This window comes from Symsagittifera roscoffensis, chromosome 1 (genome assembly GCF_963678635.1).
Source record: "Symsagittifera roscoffensis chromosome 1, txSymRosc1.1, whole genome shotgun sequence".
In the NCBI taxonomy this organism is placed as follows: Eukaryota; Metazoa; Xenacoelomorpha; order Acoela; family Convolutidae; genus Symsagittifera; species Symsagittifera roscoffensis.
In genome coordinates this window covers 14,950,377-14,971,755 of record NC_087062.1, presented here as the reverse complement: position 1 = coordinate 14,971,755, position 21,379 = coordinate 14,950,377, and the positions used below count along the sequence as shown (strand labels likewise).

General features: G+C 37.3%; 1 protein-coding gene across 3 annotated transcripts in view; it reads right to left on the bottom strand.

Annotated features, from left to right (window-relative positions):
• Nucleotides 1–10,163, bottom strand: part of LOC134840524 (serine/threonine-protein kinase mig-15-like) — a 40,721-nt gene extending 30,558 nt beyond the window's left edge. For 2 of the 3 annotated variants that reach the window (XM_063856428.1, XM_063856592.1), the window contains exons 1-14: nt 10,069–10,163; nt 9,760–9,825; nt 9,633–9,689; nt 9,498–9,542; nt 9,150–9,426; nt 8,945–9,075; nt 8,734–8,867; nt 8,319–8,516; nt 7,579–7,809; nt 6,936–7,294; nt 4,998–6,316; nt 4,587–4,876; nt 3,575–4,007; nt 3,004–3,255 (exon numbers count right to left, since the gene is read on the bottom strand). In XM_063856428.1, coding sequence (XP_063712498.1) covers nt 3,004–3,255; nt 3,575–4,007; nt 4,587–4,876; nt 4,998–6,316; nt 6,936–7,294; nt 7,579–7,809; nt 8,319–8,516; nt 8,734–8,867; nt 8,945–9,075; nt 9,150–9,426; nt 9,498–9,542; nt 9,633–9,689; nt 9,760–9,825; nt 10,069–10,128 — 3,852 coding nt within the window. In that variant the 5' untranslated portion in view covers nt 10,129–10,163. The remainder of the gene's footprint in view (nt 1–3,003; nt 3,256–3,574; nt 4,008–4,586; nt 4,877–4,997; nt 6,317–6,935; nt 7,295–7,578; nt 7,810–8,318; nt 8,517–8,733; nt 8,868–8,944; nt 9,076–9,149; nt 9,427–9,497; nt 9,543–9,632; nt 9,690–9,759; nt 9,826–10,068) is intronic. The other variant, XM_063856511.1, reaches the window with a different exon arrangement.
• Nucleotides 10,164–21,379: the final 11,216 nt, after the last annotated feature.

The window sequence follows — 21,379 nt, the reverse complement described above, 5'->3', positions numbered from 1 at the left end:
TTTTTGCACCAATTCAGCTTTTTAACTTAAGAGCGTAACTTTGCTTCTTTTTTCGCAAATGAATTTGAAAATTTTTTACACAGAGGTAAATTTGCACCTCGCATCAAAAATATGGCCGACAACGCTACTGGGAAAAATCGAATATGTAAAACTTTGAGTCTACAAAATTTCTTATGTGACGCACGCCAATTATGACGCATTAGCAGTACCAGTCATGTTAGTAAAAAAGACAATTACCATCTAACATGCCTCAATTTATACAGCAGTCTATGAAACACTAATAACGTGACAAAATCTAATGTAATAAAATAGAAACGAATTTTTTTTAACTTGAGATTTTTTGTGATATCATCCCCCCACACGCCATACTAAGTACAAAGTGATAAATTTCGCTCCTAAACAGATCAATTAGGGCAAATAAGCTACTTTCAACTAATTTGCAACGATTTCTATGACGGATTAAATCTCCGCTTACGCGTTAATAGCGCGAAATATAGAGCGCATTAATTGTCCCAAATTGTCAATTTTAAACCCCCATAACTTTAGGAAAAATGATCACAGGTAAAATATCTTTCCAAATTTAAGCTTAAGACAACAACACTTTTTGAATGTTACAAACAATCCCGTCAAAAATGGCTAGTGAGAAAAAGTCGAAATTTCTCTGAAGAAAAAACCACCCCGAGCCCAAATATTCCGCTACTTTCGTTACGAATCTCGGAACAATAATAGTATGTGTTAATATCCTTAGCATTGTCTGTACTTAATAGCTGGTTACTGATCAAAATGATCACTTTTAAAATGAACACATTTTATCGCAACAATATTTGCGTCGCAACAATATTTGCGTCGCAACAATATTTGCGTCGCAACAATATTTGCTACTTATTGTTCCGACTTTCGATACGAAAGTAACGGAATATTTGTGCTCGGGGTGGGTTTTTTTTTCTTCAGACAAATTTCGACTTTTTAACTAGCAATTTTTGACGGAATTTTTTTATATCATTCGAAAGCTATTGTTGTCCTGAGCTCAAATTTGAAAAGATATTTCACCTGTGATCTTTTTTCGTAAAGTTATGGGGGTTTAAAGATTGCCATTTTGGCCATTTTGACCAATTTGGGACAATTAACGCGTGATATAATTCGCGCTATTAACGCGTAAGCGGAGACTTAATCCGTCTTAAAATCGTTCCAAATTGGTTGAAAGAAGCTTATTTGGCATAATTGAGTTGTTAAAAGGAGCTAAATCTATCTTTATGTACTTTATATGGCGTGTGGGGGGATGATTTTCATAAAAGTTTAAAAATTTTTCATTTCATTTTATTACATTTAATTTTTTGATGTTATTACTGCTCCATAAAACCATAAAAGGCAGTCGGAACATTCAGGGCTTCGCCCTGATACGAGCAGTCTTGTTGACACTTAAAAATCCACTGATCCATTTATTAAATGTAATTTCTTTTGCACTTTTTATGCTGACTTATGTTGCCTTCAATTTAGCAACAGAACTTAGAAAGAACTCAAATAACGAAAATAGAAACCACTAAAAAAGGTGAAACGTTTTAAAATATCCGTGACATTTCCCTGAAAATAAACTAACAATCCGCAAGACCTAATGAAGGGAAATTCACTTGGTAAAGCACGTTACACAGAGGCGAGTCGGAACTTCGTACCTATTTCGTATCCAAACCTTAAATTAGCCGATATAATTGCAAGCTAGTCGACAGAACATATATTGGAATGTAAGCAGCGGTAACTCAAGCTGACATAAATTTGGGCAAACGCGCATTAAAGCTAAAAACATGCATCTACTCTGAGATGAGTCAATATGAGGCACTTAATCCGATGTAACTAAGCCGAAAACAAATGAAGATGAAACACATTTGAAATACTTGAATTCGAAAATTCGAAGTTTTTTATGTACACTACTTCTCCTGTTTCTTGTTCCGACCTTTGAAATTGGAGAGGAACTTTGTATTCGGGTGTGTTTCAGTTTTTTTTTTCTTGTTTTCCACGCAAAATCAGGTACCACCAAAATGCATCGACCCGTGTTGAGTGATATATCATATAAAGGCCCTTTCATACAGGATTCGAAAACAGGACTTTCATACAGGACTTTTGAAAACTTCCTAAAAATTTTCCGAGTGTCGAGAAAACCGGTTTGAAGATTTTTTTTGTCTAATTTCGTCCCAATAAAGCGAACGAAGAAAGTGACGATAACTTGTTAAATTTGTCATTTCAGCTGAAAAAAATATATAGTTTTCTTATCCCATCACACAAAAATGACGCTGATTTAAACTGATTAATTTGAAGCACTTTTATTTGTGGTTTTTATAATATGGTCGGAGCATTCTGTGCTAATTGTACAGCACTAGGCTATCCTTGGTACTACTTGCAAATTTACTCCGATTAGAAAAATTACAAGTAAAATTACAACCAACATAAAAGACATATTTCGACACAAGGGCGATACTTCGCTTCGCAAACACTAGCGAGAACACGACAAAAAACAGCTCTATAAAGAGCAATTAGAAAAAATAGAAATAAGCCTGGAATTAGCAAAAAAACTTGGCTACTTCGGAGATTCGACCCAGCCACCTAGAAATTAAGAGTCTCGCACACTAATCACTCACAAAGGGAAGCTTAAGAGGAACCAAACACTAGCCAAAACAACCCAGAGAACAGATGCTATGCAATTTCAAATGCTACAGTCAAATTTCCAAATAAGTGAACACTTTTAATGGAGTTTTATTTGCAAGTTAGATTAGAAAAAAAGAAGGTTCGTAATAATACACTAATTGATGGAAATACGAAGATTTAAGACACTGATTTAGTGATTCCGAAAATTGTTCACATACAAAAATGTTCATAATGCAATTCGATGACGCTTGTTGAAAACAGCGCTTTATTTGAAAATTTCACAATTAAAAGAGCTTCTTGGTTGAATTGTCTCTTGGGTACATTTGCAGTTATAAGCTTCCTTTTAGTTAATTTCATTGCACTTACATCGAACGTGAGTCGATGAGTTGGGACTACATCTGGGAAGGGTCCTGCATTATTACTTGATGACGACATCGCACTGCTGTTGGCATTTGTCCTTTGAGGGTTGAAGCCCATCTGGGGTGTAGAAGGGGCGGGAGTTTGACCACTGGGATGACCACCCGAAGAGTGGTGTGTCCGGGGATGGGGAGTGGGCCCAGTAGGCACTCCGGCAGTTGCAGTGGGGCCAGATGTATTACGGATACTCTCCATGGACCGCTGAAAAGAAAACTTCAACTAAATACGGCCATTCTCTTTATTTGATACATTGAGTTAAATATGGTTTGATAGATACTTTGTCAAAAACATTGCCAAATAAATGTGATGCTCCGTCTCCGATGTCTTTTTTCGTATTTCACGTTTCTGGGCTGAACCTGATATTGCGATGCAAACGAAACTGATGAAAAATGGTCTTAATGTTGACCCAATAAAGCCATCTATGCTACTCCACGAGGAATACTATATCGCCTTCATTGACCCATAAATTATTCCATGAAAAAATAAAACCCTAGAAACCGAACCAAAGAAGACATCTTACCCGCCTAGAAGTATTGCCTCGACTCTGACTTTGCGCTGATGAAGGTTGTGGAACACCTGCTGCAACAGAAGTCCCGCCCTCTTCCTCCGACTGTGCGGATGGCTGTCCTAGCAAGCTGGCAATGTTGTCATATTCGCGATGACTGATCGAATGGTGTTCTCTGAAGCTTTCCGCGGCTGACTCCTTCGCGTGTGACAAGTGATGCAGTGACGCTCGTTCCTTGTTTGTGAACCTTTCGTGACTTCTGCTTCTTGACATCTTTGACAGAGGGTTGGGGGCCTTCGAGGGAGGCGGGGGACCATTTTGAGGAGAAGTGAATGGAGGAGCCAATTGGCTGTTTGAAGTATTCCTCACTGGGGGAGTCACTTTCTTTTTGGGCGAGGGGGATTCTGAGGTACCGCCTCTGTTCGACTTCCTGTCAAAGTTTTGCGGACTGCGAAACAAAAACAATGTAGTACTTTAATTTTAGAATCAAAACCAGCAGCCGGTTACTGAGCAGGTGAGCACATAACGCTCCAACCAACGTTATCTTTGCAAATTAATTTAAAGCATAGCCAACTGACAGTTGGAAAGAGTAATCAACGCAAAGAAACAGAAAAAAAACTTTCGAATTTTAAATGAAATATATATGCTATTAAAGCTCTTTGAATTTCAGAAGCAACTTATGATTGGTGTTTTTTGATAAAATTAATCCAATTTGAGAAAACTGAATCAATAGGTAAAATTTTTATTCCGCTGGGAAATCTGATAATTAAATTCCATTTTCAAAGTTCCATTTTCGATATTCCATTCCGTTTTTCGAGAACTTCACTTTTTTTTTACTGTTCGATAGTGGATTTTGCTTTCCTTTCAACAACGTTCATTACTCTTGAAAAGAATTTCGGCAATAGTTCACGCAAGCTTCTTTGTTTATTGGATTGACAAGATGTTACATGTCTTATCTGAAGCTTTATTTAAGCACTTAAAATTACAAGGTCCTGCACATTAATATAGCTCAATATTTTCTACTCACAGGGGTCTGGGTTTTTCCGAATCGATGATGGTTCCATCTGACGCTATGCGCTCGGGTTCCACGTCAGACAACTCAGCCTCCTCGTCCTCATCCTCCTCGTCTTCTCTTCTTCTCAATCCCGCCGAGGAACTCGCCTGATGATTGGGATGGAGCTGGGAGTGATGTGGCTGGTTGGAACTTCTTCGGCTGAGGTTCGGAGATGCTGCACTGCTGTTTGTAAACTGGGATGACGATTTCCTATGAGCAGCTATGGACACGGGAGAAGCTGTGTGAGATCCAGCTCCAGAATCCTGTCAACATCTCAAAATTACTACACTGCACAAATATACGTTTTCAAACTTTACCATCTCATTTCAATCAAATCAATGATATATTTTCAATATCCATAGCGAAATGCTCAAGAAACATTACCTCGATAGAGGATCCCTGTCTTCCAAGCGGAGTCACAGCATAAGGTGCATGTCCTTCGTCCAAACTATCTCGATCTCTGGATCCCGATTGATTTACACCGGCGTAACTCTTCCTCGAGGATACGTCTGGTTTGCTTTGGGATTGGTTTAGCCCTGGCTTCGGAGGTGGATTCCTCATCTGCACGGCTCCATTATTGAATCCCAGAGGAGGCTGCTGACTGTCTAGTCTCCGGATCTGAGCTCCAGATGAGCTCTTAGTCGCATCATGACTAGCAACTACGAATGAAGAATTAGAGCTCGATCCTTTAATAGCCTCAATAGAGCTTTCAAACTTGTGCGGCTTTGATCCTGAAACATCTCCAGCAAAACTGCTCCTCTGCTTAGCGTTTCCTAAAAGGGATGATTTATGTACAGGCGTTGGTGTAAGCTGGTCGCTAGGGACTTCTATTCTTTGTTTGACAAAGTGCGACATCGGGTGTTGGTTTTGTGATTCCTGCTTCGAAGAGTTTCTGTCTCTATTAGCTGCGTCGGTGGAACGACCCATGCTTGGTGAGAAATCCGCCGGATTCTCATAATGTCCTGTTGGAGAGTCTGTAACAAAAACATCTTCAAGACTTCCGTCTTCGCGTGAACTAGCTACCTGGTAATTAGGATTGTATTGGTTATAAGCGCTGTGTAACAGCGCCGAATCAATGTTTCCTAAACACGAGTTTTCTAGTTGCGGTGACATGCTTCGCCTCATTGCGACACTGGCCAACGGTGGAATATTGAAGTGAGCATTCGGAGAATGCAATGATGTGATTCTCGGAGGAGCCGGAGGTCCCATGTCTGGGTTATTGATCTCCTCGCTACTTGCGGATCCAATACGTCCTGAGCTACTGTTATGGCGTTTCGAACAGTTCACATTATGTTGTTGCTGTATGTTCTGGCTATGTTTATGATGACTATCACGACCACGGTCAAGTCTGGGTGAAAACACCTCTGAATTCTGGTATTCTGACTGGTTAACTTGGTGGTCCAACTGAGGCGGGTTGCGCTGCTCCTCTGAAGCTATTGGGAGGGGTGGCGATCTCGCCCAAACACGATGGTCAGCTCTGGAACCCTTCCGGTCTTCAGAGGTTGTCTTGGCATTATTGGAACTAACAGGAAGTTCTGGAGTAGCACGCATCCAAGGCGAGTAATCATTTAAATTTGGTTGTTGGGAACTGCTGGGTAGCGGAGGGGGAGACTTTTGTCTCGTTTTAGCACTAGAGGGAGGATACTTTTGGCTCCTCAGAGGTCCAATAGCAACCGGACCAACATTAAATCCTGTGTTTCCTTCTTTAAAGCAGCGGGAAACAAGGTAACGATTGAAGATCAAACTATCAATGCAAAACTACTGGTTCAGATCAAATATTTGCAGCAGCTCGCAGCTTAAAGAGTAATAACTAACCAATCAGCAAAAACTTATCGATAGATCGAACTGAACAAAATCGATATACCCAGTATTGCATCTTTTGAGCCAAATCATGAGAGCCGTGTATGTCAAACAACAGCTATCAGCCTTAAAATTTTAGGAAGGTTTTCCGTGATTTTTTTGTTCAACTCAATCACAAACTCTTTCACATTAAGGGAACCACGTGCAATGAAAGAGCTTTCATTTGAATCAGAAAACAACCATGCTTAACTCAAATCATTTTGCATCGTCTTCTATTCTCGAAACATATCTCCCAAGAATATACAGTTCATGCTAGGAAAGAACTTAAACTTACAGCAGATTTTCATCAAAGTTAAGCAAACACACCAAGGGTAGATTCTCATTAGGGAATGCATGCCAAATGTCTTTCTTCTAAAAATCGGGTCTGCAGTACTTTTGATGAATTTGATCATTTTCATTTAAACACATTTTGGAACTAAATTCTTTTCCATTCCAATCAATGCAGATTTAAAGCTGCTTTACCTGTGGTAGTGGCTAATGGCGCCGCTCCAAAGCTGTGTTGCCTGCCACTCTGCAGTAGCTTGGATACATTATTCGAACTGTGATTCGCTGAGTCATGTAAGGAAGATGAAGACCTCATTCCACTACTGCCCGGTCTTCCACTCTCAGTCGAGGACTGGCTAACTCCACTGGTTTGGCTCAACTGCGACCGGTCAATGACCGATATCGGTCTGGCATTGTTGTTGTTATTATTGCTGCTGGCATTCCTGGGAGCCAGAGCAGGTTGAGACGATGCCTGCTGCATTGATTCCAGGCGCTTCTTTTCTTGCAGCTGGGCAAACTGCTGTCTAAGGGTTCTCTCCCCTGGCCCTTGGAGTACACTGGAAACACACGCAATCTGGCAAATTGCGCACCTTGGAAACTATCTACGATTTCATCATTTTCTTTTCATTCTGGGCAACTTTTATTCGGACTCAAAGGGGAAGCAGAGGGCTGCTCTGATACTATTTTAAATCCATTTTGACCAAAAAAAAATCAAGATTTTTCTAATTACGCCAAAATTGCAGTTTTTGCTGCTTCCAAGAGAAAAATTGGTTACTGTACAATTGGTGAGCACTAACTTAAAGGCATTGCTAAAATAAATTTGAAAGAGTGGTTCACTCACCTCGGTTGTTCGATCTCTGGTTCGTGTCTGCCTCCTTCGTCGTCCTCGTCACTATCTGAATGGTCGCTCTCAGCCGCTGCTGCCTCAATGAATCTTGGCTGTTGTTGCATCTGGGATGACTCAGTGCCTCCATTGCTGGTCGGTTGAGAGGGCGACTGAGGCTGCTGAGATGATGCCTGCTGTCCTCCTTGTCCTTGACTACTCCCATTTGTAGGTGGCGCCGCAGCAGACCTGTGTATTTGACACCCGTTAAGTACAAGAGTGTAACCACTACTTTTTCTTATTTTGGATTCATCCCTAAACTTAAACTTAGAAAAAAATATATTCGTCGAAGGCTGTGCAGTCTGTCTAAGGATTTTCCATTTAAATTATTTCCGCAAATTCCAGACGGTTTTTTTTATTGATTGAAGCATTTATTGCAACTCCAGGCTATTTTTGCGTAAAATACTTTCTCCTGGTACCACTAATGAAGCCAAAATCGGTATTGCATGGAATCAAATACACGATCTGACGAACCCCTTTCTACTGCACTAAATTCCTCCTATTTCCAATCGTATGCATCGATGACTTAACCAAAAAAGTATATATTTTTGAACGCCGTAATTTTCGAAACCCACTTTCATTTCGCATTTTTTCAGAATTGCGTAATCCAAAAATACCAATATCATCTTAAAAAGCAGCTAAGCATAAGTCATTATCTCAAAATTTTGTGCATCTCAACACATGTGTTTTCTCTATACCGGTTGGAGGCGACAGCTGCTCTCTGGTCGTCCTTGCGTCTCCTGGCCCTGTCGATTACCTCCCGCAACTGTACCTTCACTATCTTGTCAGGAATAGTCGAGTTGGAGAAGGAGTGGGTCAGCATCTGCTCCGCGTTAGGCCGCTCTTTATAGTTCTTAATTAAACACTTCTCCGTGAAGTCCAGAAACTTGCGACTCCTAAAATCAATAATTTCAATCAAAACACTGAACATCACCGCTACCGCTATTCGAGCTGACAAAGGAAAAAAATAGTCGGAACTTAATAAAGCAGTCTAACAGAGCAAAAACTTGGCATCATTTAGTATCTACAAGATCTAAAATATTGTCATCACTGCGTTCCGATTCACTAACACTGCAAAGCATATGCTACCAGTTCTCTAGGATGATTACATACCATCTTCTAGATTTTAATCTGGGAGGTTGTGATCTAGGTATGAGGAAGAGGGCTCGCATCGGATGCAGTTCACAGAGTGGCGGCTGCCCTTCAGCCATTTCAATCGCTGTGATTCCCAGAGACCATATGTCACTCTAAACGAAGCGAAGTGTTATAGAAACTCAGCGGAAGTGTTTTTGATTCCACAAATTTGTAACGGAAATAAGCTAACCCTGTAATCATAAGTTTGCTCGCTATTTTCATCGCACGCAATCACTTCCGGTGACATCCAATAGGGGGTTCCGATGAAAGTGTTCCGCTTGGCCAGTGTTTTATTCAACTGCGCACTGACGCCAAAATCAACTGTAACGCATATTTTGTATGATTCCGTAAGTTGAAGCAGTGAGCGAAATTAAACATCACAAAGCATTAATAACCTAATTTAACGTCGCCGTCGTCTGTCAAAAGGACGTTTTGTCCTTTAATGTCCCGATGTATCACTAAATTCTTATGCAGGTGATTCAAGCCTCTTAGAATCTCTCTGCAGATGTAGGATATCCATTCTTCTCGGAACTGTTTGCCTCTCCAGGCTTTAACTAGGTCTGTTACTGATCCAGCACCACAATACTCCATCACAAGCCATAGCGATTTTGGTTCAACTGATTTGTTAACAAACGCACCAAAGAATCGAGCTATGTTGCGCTGGTTTGAATGCTATGAATTTTTTCACATTAAAATCTTATTCATGAAGCATAATTGTAAATTAATATTCTAAATATACTCACAGTTTTTAAGACATTTACTTCTAGCTTTATTTCCTCTTCTTCTTCCTATAAAATGAATTATTAACTATTAATAATTATTATTATTTATCAACTTGGGCAAGTAACTGTTGGTGATCAGATGGAAGATACGCTAACCTCAACTATTGTCATAATTTTGATAGCCGCCAAAGAACCAGTTTTGATGTGGCGTCCCTGCAAAGGATTTTGAATGAAATCGAGTATTGATTATGAACTACTTCAATTGGGAATACGGAACACTGACCTTCCAGACATTTCCGTATGTACCGGTTCCAACAATCTCAATGAGCTCAAACACTCCATCCGGTCCCTATGAACATTTAATTTTTAAAGTACGAAATACGTGATTTAACTACCTCCATTTATGACATTATGAAACTAAAAATCAGCTTCCTTTAAGCGATGGATGAAACCATATTTGGTCTTTTCCATACTCTTTAACAATCCCACACCCTACAAAATAGTTAAATTACAATGTGGAGGGCTGTAAATTTTTTGTTTATAAGCTGAGGAGAGCTTTCATGAGAAAGACCCACCATTTCTTAAAACTTACAGGAAGAGCATTGAGCTCAATGTCGCCTGATCTCAGATCGTTCCTTATAGGCCTAGACATGGCTATCGTTCAATTTTCAGACGCATATCAACCTGAAGAGCAGAGATTTAATCCACAGAGGCGAAGCTGAGCATAATATGAATGTTATGAAAATCAAACGGGAAAAATTCAAAAAATCGTTTTTGTCAATAAAAAAATGCAACAAAAGCCCAAAATATTCGGAACACAAAAAAACCTGCACCATTAGAAACTCTACAAAGAGCTTTCGGAATACTATAAAGAAGCCAAGATTTCAAAACAAGTCCTTTCTGCGGAACTAAGCAGACAAAAATAAGCAGACACACAACAATTTAAATTAACCAAAATTTTCTATTTACTCCCGGGATTTGTCGTCTCAAACAGCAGATTGGGGGTTACAGCAAAATGGAGAAAAGCTGAACCATCGAGCTACGGGATCTAAGCCGACAATAACAAACAGACGGATGATAATCCGAAGAAGCACAAACACTTGGTTTCAAAAAAAGGCCCAGCAGGATTCGAACCGCAAATCTTGGCCATCTCAAACAGTTCTTTTACCTCTACGCCACATGGTTGATTGAATTTGAATGTATATTTACCAAGTGGTAACAAAGCCGAAAAAAATCAGACAAATTCTTAGCTTATAAAAAAGTCAAGTCCCTTTTCCCGTCAAAGCACAAACTCGCGCACAAAAACTTTTTCTCAGACGTAAAGACGCAAAAAAGGCCACTAAGCCGATATTATTTAAACCGGAAATTTATATGCTGATAAAAAAGACAAAAAATGAAGAAAAAAACGTTAGCAAATCGACCAATTTAAAAAACAAATTTCGATTCGGCCGGATTTTTAAAATCCTAAAAACCACTAGAGATGAGTCCTGTGTACAAAGTTAATTGCAGGAAAAATGTCTACTACCCGATTGCAACAAGCTTGCTTATCGCAAGGTTAACCAAACAAACATAACACAAAATTTCAAAAAATAGTTTTTTTATTTTTAATTTAAAAACTAGCAAAAAAAAACGAAGAAAACTGAATTATCTGCACCTTAAGAATTTTACGAAGAGGGGCACAGCGAAACTTCGCACTACCTGCGACAAAACACATACACAGCATGACAAACAGAGATGAAACCCACAGAAAAAACTTCCCGAATTAAAAAAATTAACTTCAACTCTTAGCAAAACTTACAAAACGGCAAAAGGTGACAGTTCTAGAGTAGACACACAGTCACTCTTAGATCATCCTCTCAAAACAATTTTTAATCACCCTCTCAATATTTTTAGAAAAAAGTATGCTCCTCAAACAGAGGCTTCTAAGCGGATATATTGGAAACCTTAACCAAATAAAGAGAAAGCGCAATTAAAACAAAAAAGACTGAAATCGGAGTTAGTATATTTCAAACCACCATAAATAATCTAAATTCTAATCTAACGGGCATTTTAAAATCATACATGCTCAAAAACATTCAATTCATTGAAAAAAATATAGACAGTCATCACCAATTTTAGACATACTGTGGAAAAACTCTCTACGGAAAAAATTCTTGTACCCTTTTGCAATACGCTTGCTTGTCCCAATGTTGATAAGACGTAAATAGATGATATTTAAAAATTGAAGTAAAAATCAATAAGAGTAGTGTCATATAATTTATCGAAGGCAGTTTCCGGAATTTTATGAGTAAATTGAGCTATGGTTTCTTTGACAAGGAGTAATTTGTCAAAAATCATGAAACAACTATATTTCAAAAACGAAAAGTCGAGAAACAACGCAACCAACAAAAATAAATGAGCTTAAAGTATTGTTCGACAAACGGCGACTAAAAAAATAAAACTTGGGGGTTTTTTGCAATACCCCACCCCACAGTTTGTTGAAAATTAAAATGTTTTTATCAGAAAAAAAATTTCATCAACCTTTCAGTACTCTTAGAAAAAAAATTATGCTCCTCAGAAAAGAGCCCTCCAAGCCGATATATTGGAAGCCTTATAAATGCTAGGTGGAGGAAGGGTCTTCTTAAGTAAAAGCCCATTGATCCAACACAAGAAAAAATGCCATGGAAAACTAAGGGGTCATTTATAACTTGATGCCACCTATATAACTGCACACAAAAATTTACAAACTTCTTTGATAAAGATGAAAAAGCAATGCTTTTAAAAACAACTAATTCCAGTCAAGGTAAATACAAAACAAAATAGTTCGACTCCCTTTGAAACATTTAATCAAACAGATAAAACATTTGGTTCGTCTATAATAATAATCATAATAATTCAATAATCATGCTAATAATAATAAAAATAAAGATAACAATAATCACGATAATTAGGGTTTCACAAAATTGGTCACATGAATCATCTCCTTAGTTCAAAACTTTGTGGAAGACTGTCTACTTTCGTCCAGTTGACGTGATAACACAGTTGTAATTCTTTTTGAAGTGTCGCCACACGACACTCAGAATACGCAGTTTCAAACCGCATGGATTTCCGAAATTTGTTGCTCAAGTTAACCTGTTGACTTATGCGCGAGTTCTGTAGAAAAAGTTTCATTCGCACAATTTTTTCTGAGATTTGCTGTGATTGAGGACGATTTCTCTTGAAGAGCTAACCGCAATAAATCGTCGAAACTGAATTAGTACTTTCCACGTCTCTCTTTCAAAAGAACTATTTAAACGTGTAGTTGCACGTTAAGAGATAACGGCAAATTTTCGCAAGATAATTTTGAGGCTTTGTAAGAGCTACTGCCGTCGTTGCATATTCCCTTCAAAGACCGTTTTTGGATGTTTTTATTGAAAAAACGTCAATTAAAATGTGCCCTTCCGTCATGCGACGGTACGTGCACAGGTTGGATAGGGCCGTACCAACGCTATATAAATACATCGGCAAAATTTTATGAATAAATCAAGTCGATTTTAAGGCATCAAGAGAATTGCCAATTAAACTCTATCCTCCTCGACTATAGCACAGATAGACATGTCTATGTTGGATGTATTTTTAAGATTTTTGCACCCCTAAGGCAGAGGATTGCACTCCTCAGAAGTGCAAAACTTATTTTTGTTCTTTTAAAGTTTATTGTGTCCGAGTATGATTCGCTCCGTTTTTCGCTCAGTTTCTCTGCTAGTTACTGGACTGTTTTTGTAGAGCCTGGTGCTTCTCCTCCGGTACACGCACAAAATAGTGGAACAAAGCTGCTGTGTTCCACATCCAGAATTCTTTGTTGGTATTTTATTGTTTTGACACTCTCCTGATTTTTGTAGGCGTCAGATAAAGTTTTAGGGCAGGATTTAGCATGAGGGTTGAAAATTTTACATCGGAAAAAGTTCGGCTAAATCGGCCTTCCCAGAGTCCCTTTTCCTTGATGTCAAGTCGAGCGTCATCTTCAGTAGTGGTTGTTTTGTTGTGAAATCTTTCGCCTTCCAATGATTGAAGTTTCGGCTCTATTTCAACATCATGGCATACTTCGTCCACGAGTGTCGCACAGGTATCGCGATTCTCATTATGTCTTAGGCGAGTGTATCCACCTTTGGGACAGTGTATCCGCCTTTTCACTATCTTGTCAGGAATAGTCGAGTTGGAGAAGGAGTGGGTCAGCATCTGCTCCGCGTTAGGCCGCTCTCTGTAGTTCTTAATTAAACACTTCTCCGTGAAGTCCAGAAACTTGCGACTCCTAAACTCAATAATTTCAATCAAAACACTGAACATCAACCGCCAGTCGAGCTGACTAAGGAAAAAAATAGTCGGATTTTAATAAAGCAGTCTAACAAAGCAAAAACTTGGCATCATTTAGTATCTACAAGATCTAAAATATTGTCATCACTGCGTTCCGATTCACTAACACTGCAAAGCATACGCTACCAGTTCTATAGGATGATTACATACCATCTTCTAGATGTGAATGGCTTTTTGCACCTCTGTACGAGTGAACCGTGGCTTTGACATTTTGAGGCTGCAGTACTTGGTCCTGGAGGTTCCTATTAACAGTTTTCTGCTCCACTTGGGTAGCCACTTCGGCCTGTACTTCGTCACGGACATTTAATAAACAGGGTACAAAAGAGGCAAAACAAGAGAAAGAAGAGATTGTAAAATGGGTTGAAGAAATGGATTTTAGCAACAAATAAAAAAAAATGAAAGCGAATACAATCTGGTTTTTCACGGATGGGGTTTCCGGTGGGGATATCCGGGAATAGGGGGAGTATTGAGCTTGTCTCTAAAATTCCGTACCGGGCCTTCTTCTTACGAGCGTACCATTATGAGCGTATCATATCATTAAACTATTCAATAAGTTTATCGCAACAATTAGGCTTCGTAAGAGCTACTGCTGTCGTTGCATATTCACTTCAGAGACCGTTTTTGGATTTTTTGTCTCTCAGTTTAAATGTTCTATTTTGATTATATCTGAATCACTGTTTTCTAACGGATCACAAATGGCTCGTGACCACTCATCAAATCTGGAAAAGTCCGTGTTACTGAGGATGTCTAATCCTCGCATTTTTAGAGGTAGTGCAAAAGGGTCGCGATCTTCATCGTTTAAATGGTTTTTACCAGTAATACCAAAAAGTAGCTGCTGTCTTACGTTTTTCTTAAATTAATGTTTTTTAAAGGCTTCCTGAATTATTTTTGTCAGAAAGCTTAGTTTTTTTAAAATCCATTTGTGTAGCAGGAGTAGTAGATGTTGGAGGTTAAGTGGGGGGGGGGGGGGTGCATGGCGGACCCCATGTATTAAGATACGTTATAGATTTCCGGTCCGCCATGCTATGTATTAAGATTGGGTATAGAGTCTACAATGTATTAAGATAGGTAATACCGATGGTAAGGTTTTATGGTTTGTGTAATGGTAAGGAAAACGTAATTTTTTTGATTTTTGTGTGGAGATGTCTAGTTTTTTCGCAAAAATGTTGGCGCGTGTTAACTAATTTGTAAATATCAAAGGTTAATTACGTGTATGTTGTGTAATGAAGGGTTTTTAATTAGTTTTTTGATACATGGTAAGTCAACGGTAAGAATTTTTGGGTAAAAGCTTGGAATTTTTACGAAAAAATTTTCAAAAAAACTTCAAAACACGATAAGGTTAGCTATTATTTGACCTAATTTATTAGATAATCTTACTTTCTATCTAATTGAGACGATAGTTTTACTTTCTATCTAATTAAAACAATGCTGAAACCTACAGAGACTTCGAAAAAGAATCAAACTTTTGAGAGAAAAAAAAATAAATTACAAAAAAAGTATATAAATCTCTGCATTGTATAACAAATTTACCGCAACATTTTACATTTTAAGTTTTTTGTAGCTTTCGAGGAACCATTTGCCGATACTTTTTTGTTAGAAAGGAATAAGTTGTTCTTTTCCGACCCAAAGAATCAGCAAAATAGTAAGTTTTATCCATACTATTTTGCCATCGAGCCATCATGATCCAGTGCTCCCCTCTATCATTGCTTGGAACTGAGTTAACAATTGCAAAAGAGTATTTAGTTAGTTGAGGTACTTTATCAGAGGGGTAAGATCCCATGTACTTGAACGTGAGTTCAGGAATTCTTTCAATAATTTGCAGAAGTGAAAATTTATCCATTTTCGCAAATATTAGCTGATTTACATCTAAAACAAAGAAATAGAAAGTTTGATATTGTAATTTAGGATGGAAAATACTAAAGTTATTGACTTACTCGCATTTAGGTACTGAATCAACAAAGTCCCATACACAAAACTTGTGAACTGGACAAAATTTGTTGAACACTGATTTACAGTCTAGGTTGAAGAAATGTCTTGGGTTTTCAATTAAACAGCATTCATTAGCTGCTTTTTCTGGAGATTTAGGTCCGAAGAAAAACAAAATATGTAGTGCAGAGACAATCACAATGAAAAATCCCAAAAAAGCTACAATATTTTTATAGGAACCTGAAAACTCAAAAAAACTAAACATTTTTAGCGACTGTTCCGAATTTGTCAATTTGAACATTTGGTAGTCTTTCTACCAAGACTATCACTTCCGTTACTTGCTCCAAGGGAAACTGAAAAAACATTTCTAATCTCAAGCTTTCTCCACTAAGTTTTGGATAATGCAAGTGTTCAGCGGCATCCTGTAGTGAAGTCAAGTCGAAAACTAGAATATAGTGATTTTGAAAATCCTCCATAGGAAGAGCTGGAAAATCTTCGTTAAACTGCATTGCTTTCATTGATGTAACATAGGGTCGACAAAGAGAAGTTGTATCTAATGAAATAATTGCTCTTCCACCTCGAATAATTCTAAGCCCTCTCAAATGAAATTGTTGATAATTGAAAGGATTTTCATGAAAAGATCCTGCAACAGCCGAATTTGTATTCATTGCAACAGCTATCCTTCTGATTGGGGCATTATTGAAAACATTTTCCTGAATAAACTGGTTTTGACGAGATGGAGTGATAAAGGTTCTTGCTATAGTTTCCATGTAATTATATTGAGCAGGTTCTTTTTCCAGATTCCATTGCAAGTAATGATGATTAGGTTCAGCAACTAAAATTCTTCTAGTAAACAACGAACAATCAACTATTTTCAGACTGACATTTGGATTGTCAGATAACATGTAAAAATTAGGTCTAGCTCGAAATCGAATAAGTTTAATTCGAACTTTGGTGTTTGGTAGCAACAGTTTTTCGCAAGTAAACAAATCAATGGCGAGCCTCCCATAGAGTGAAAAAGTTATCCCTGTTCCCAAGGAATTTGCTCCATCAGTGAATGAATACATATCAAATGCATCAGGATTTTCTTCAAAACTGTATCCATGACAAGCAAGAATTCCTTTATTACTCACTGCTGACGAGTTGAATTCGTTCGATATCTGTGCCTTATGAGGATATAATCCATTGGCATTGTAAACCATTGTATTGTTAAAATAAACTTCACAGATAGAGAATGTAGTAGATTGTTAACATAAGTTAAGTAAGTTTTTGGTTCCTCATCTGAATCTTCCTCCGATTTTGCTTTATGTTCTGCTTTTTCTTTTTTGAAAGCATCAAACAATCTTCCTTTAAATAGTTGAAGCTTTAAGCTAAGATGGGTATCACGCATATCCAAGTAGAGGTAACGATCCGTTTCAAATTCAAACTCAATACTGCTTTCATCAGAGAAGTACTGGGGAATACTTCTTGTGTGTAAGATGACATAATTGTTTCCAAAACTGGGACTTTATCAAAAATCTCCAATGAAGAATTTGTAAAAGCCCCGTACCGAAAAAGGCTTTGGTTTACACTCATTTTATATTGTCAAAAATGTCTTTGCGAGAGCGACTGTTTTTCGATCTGCTTTTTCGAAAAATGGATCTGGTTCTAGCTGTTTTACGCTTAGATTTCTTTTTTCCACCTCCCAATTGTTTCCGAACTGTTTTTGTTCCCACATCTTTTGCAAATGTTTTGGGTTTTTTACGTCCACTAACAACTTCCCCAATCTCTGGAGCAGCGATTTCAAACAAATCTGCCCCAATTCTTTTTGCAGCTGGGACTATATATTTTTTAATAAAGGGGATTGCAGTTCTCCCAAGAGTTTGCGCAAGAGCTCCAAAACCTCTTCCACGCTGTCTTGCATGTCCTCGAAAAATAGGGAAATCAGCTGATTTTTGAGCAACCATTTCGTATGAAGTTTAAATCAAAAATGATTATTCGAAATCTTGCGGAACAAGAGAACAACTCGAGAACAACAAGAGAACAACAAAAGGAATTTTTTCGCCTGTACTATCTCTTAGTTCTATCTTGATACTCTGGAAAGAATTTTTCAACAGCTTTTTAAACTGTAAATTTGTAAAGGATTGATAATTCATGTACTGTCCTGTAGAAATTATATCTCCACTCTTCACTTTGGAGATAAATGGAATACAACGCAATAAGGGAGTTTTTGTATCACCAACTATGTTATATTCTATAATATCACTGTATATCATTAGGGAATGTATTCTTATAATGTCGTAAGAATACTGAGGATAATGTGGACCTTTTCCTTCCATTAAAACCCCTGTTTGATTTTGTTCTAAATCACAACCAAAAATGTGGCTCAAATCAGCACTCTGAATTATAAACACTGATTGACTCTCAGGTAAATGAACAGCAACTTTTTGTGTAATTTTATCTACTGATACATAGATTCCGTTATATTCAAAAACTTGAGCTCCTAGACGTTCTCGAGTTTTGTTGTTCATGGCTACAACTATATCAACAATACTTGGGTACAATCCTGGTTCAATGTTCATCAGTACAATCTTTCTTTTCTCCTCAGAACTTTCTCTTCCATCTAAGAATGTAAACTTTCCCTCTGTAACATTTTGGTACAAAGAAGGGTATGATATTTCTGAAATAGCAACCTCCCATTCTCCTTTCAAATGTATTTGTTCAGGTAGAAAATTTGTAAAAGAACTAAGACTATTATTCGGATAACAATTAAAAGAAGCGTTGGAAATCAACTCAATAGTGAAAAAATCCATGACAACTGATCGGTAAAAATTTAGTTTAAAAATGATTTACCTTCAATCAGAACATTTTCTAAGCTCTTTTTCATAAAATTTTCCAAGAATTTCCCCTTTGTCGAGATCTTTGATGATGTATGTTGGAGGCTTTTTTGTAGAGACTGCCGAAATTTCAAAAATTTTATCTGTAAATTGTGGTTTATATCCTTTTCGGAACGGAATATCATTCTTTGAAATTCTCACTATGTCTCCAACTTTGAATTTTAGTTTCTTATACCTTGTTAGAGGTTTATTGCAAAAAATTGAGAGGAAATCAGTGTTCTTGACACCTCTAGGTGATTTCCCAATAGATCTATTGATGCGACAATTCATTGTAGACACAAATTGCGGCAACTTGTTAATGAATTTTTCACCATGATCTTCTATGTAGCGGTAAATAATGTGTTTTAATGATTGAATGGCTCTCTCTGCAAATGCAGCTTTTGTTTCACTCATGGTTGAGTAAACTTCAATGCTTTTTTCCTTGAAAATTTTTTTGAAAATTCCTCCATATTCCGTTCCTTTATCAACCCAAAGCTTTTCAGGAGTGTTTTTTCGAGAAATCATTTTTTTGAAAGCTTGCAAAGTGTCTTTGGCATATTTAGTTTTCATTGTTTGAACTCTGACAAATCGCAAAAAAAACATCAACAGCAACCAATAAATATTTGACTCCCTTGTTTTGACTCGCTAGTTTGTCCACAAATGCCAAATCCATACACCAAATTTCATTTATATATTTTGAAAATGCTTGAAGCCTTCGAAAACGTCTGATTGGGGGACCAAATTTTGTATACGATGTCTTGGTTTGTAAAAACTGTTCTACTTTTTTTTTTTGACAATCCGCTTGCTTTACTCAAGTTTCGCACAGAACCGTACGCAGCTCTACCCCTAGAATACATTCTGTTCAGACTTACCTTTTCAGATTTTGAAAGGGATCCAAGTTCCTCTGTCTTTCGCTTTGGCATTCTTGTTGGCAACAAGTTTAGGTGGAATTTGAGTTGCTTCCAAAATGGTAAAATAAATATCGGGAAAGTCGGTATTTTTTCGTTTTAGTGCACACACAAAGTCCACAATTGATTCTTTTGTGTCTCGATTATCTAATATGATATTTTCTGACTGACTTAGTCTAATTCTAGGAGAGTTCAAAATTAAATCAATAAGGTGCTTATTGTTACTCGTTTTCAACTTTGCATTTACAGCACTGTAAATCGAATCAAAATTTTTTGGTACAATCTCCTCTTTTTCTTGCTTTTGTTCCAATTTTGGTTTTTTTGGAAGTGTGCTTTGTGATTGATAAATTGAGTAAGGAATTAGAACAAACTGATCCATACTACGTCAATCGTTTAATGACAAAAGGAGTGATAACAGATATTAATTGTAAGCCTTTTGGTGAGCTCAAAATAGTTCTCCTTTTATGCAGTGAAGTTCTTCTTCGTGTGAGTTCTGATATTTCTCGTCGATATTTTACTACGTCTACTTTTCGAAGATCCTTTAGCTCGCCTCGTAGTAAGTTTACTAGACATTCGCTGAGGAATTGAATGAAACTTTTTGGACAATGGAGGATGAATTGTTTTTGAAGTTTTTGGGAAAATGTTTGGAATATTGGGAGTATAGAGACGTATTGTATGCTCATCGTCCAGAAACTTAGTTTCTGTTCCTGCTGGTAGATAAAATTTTGATGGAACTGAACCACTGTTTGTGCAATATCTTAGCGAATCAACTGTTTTTGGAGTTAAATGAATGAGTAAATGACCATAAGGAGTAGATGTTGCATCTTGATACCACTCTTTCAATTGTGATCCTAGACCTAGTTGTTGACTTAATGTTTTGATTTGTAAAACATCTCTCGGTGACTTGAAAAGGACTATATGTGTATTTTGTAACTCAACATCTCTTCCCAATTTGCTTTGATGAAACAAGTTATGCTTAATATATATTGTATTCAGTGCCCTGTGTCTTCCAGCAGTAGCAACTTTTACAAACTGCTTAGAATTTGAAATTTCTTCACAAGAATCATCAAATCTTAACAGGTATTTTGTTCCATTATTGGGAAGGTTTTCAATCAGTTCAAAGTCAACTCCTTGGATAAACTTAAGGTTTTTTTTTAGCATTTGTCCATAAAGAGGTTGATAATGTTGATAAAAATAAAAAGTTTTGTCAAACTTTGGTTGAAATGTACCAATTTTTAACCACTCAAAATAAGATGTGATTTTCCAGATCCACTCGGTCCAACTAGCGAAATAAAAACTAGTTCTTTGGTAGAAATTATTTTATTCATAGCTTTGGAGAAGGTAAAATATAACCGACTGTACTTGATAAAATTGCTACCCAAACAGTTGTTTCTTCACATGTAGTGGATATCATTATTCGAACGATTGCACATGCTAGTATTAAAACTATGACAAAAAATTGGCACATAAACACTAAAAGAGATCTATTACACGTACGTCCAAAAAACTTCCAAGATTTTCGTTCATGATTCTCCTCATCAAAAACAAAATTTCCTAAATTTAATTGCTTGTCACATTCATCACCCATCTCAACTCTGGAATGAAAAAATTGATAATGACTAACATTTAAGTTTCAAAAACACAATAATACAAAATTATTAAGGTAATTTACAATTTATTAAAAAAACATCGAGTCCATGTTCCGTATGCAAATGCTTTTCTTTCTGCACAGTGAAGAGTATTTGCATGACGAAAGGGGTAGTTGCTACACCTCCAATCATATTCTTCATCTTTGAAAATCAAATTCTGAACTTTTGGACATGCGTAGTCATCCAAGTTTGTAAACTTTGTTTCCAAAATTTCAGACAGAATTTTACAATTTTCA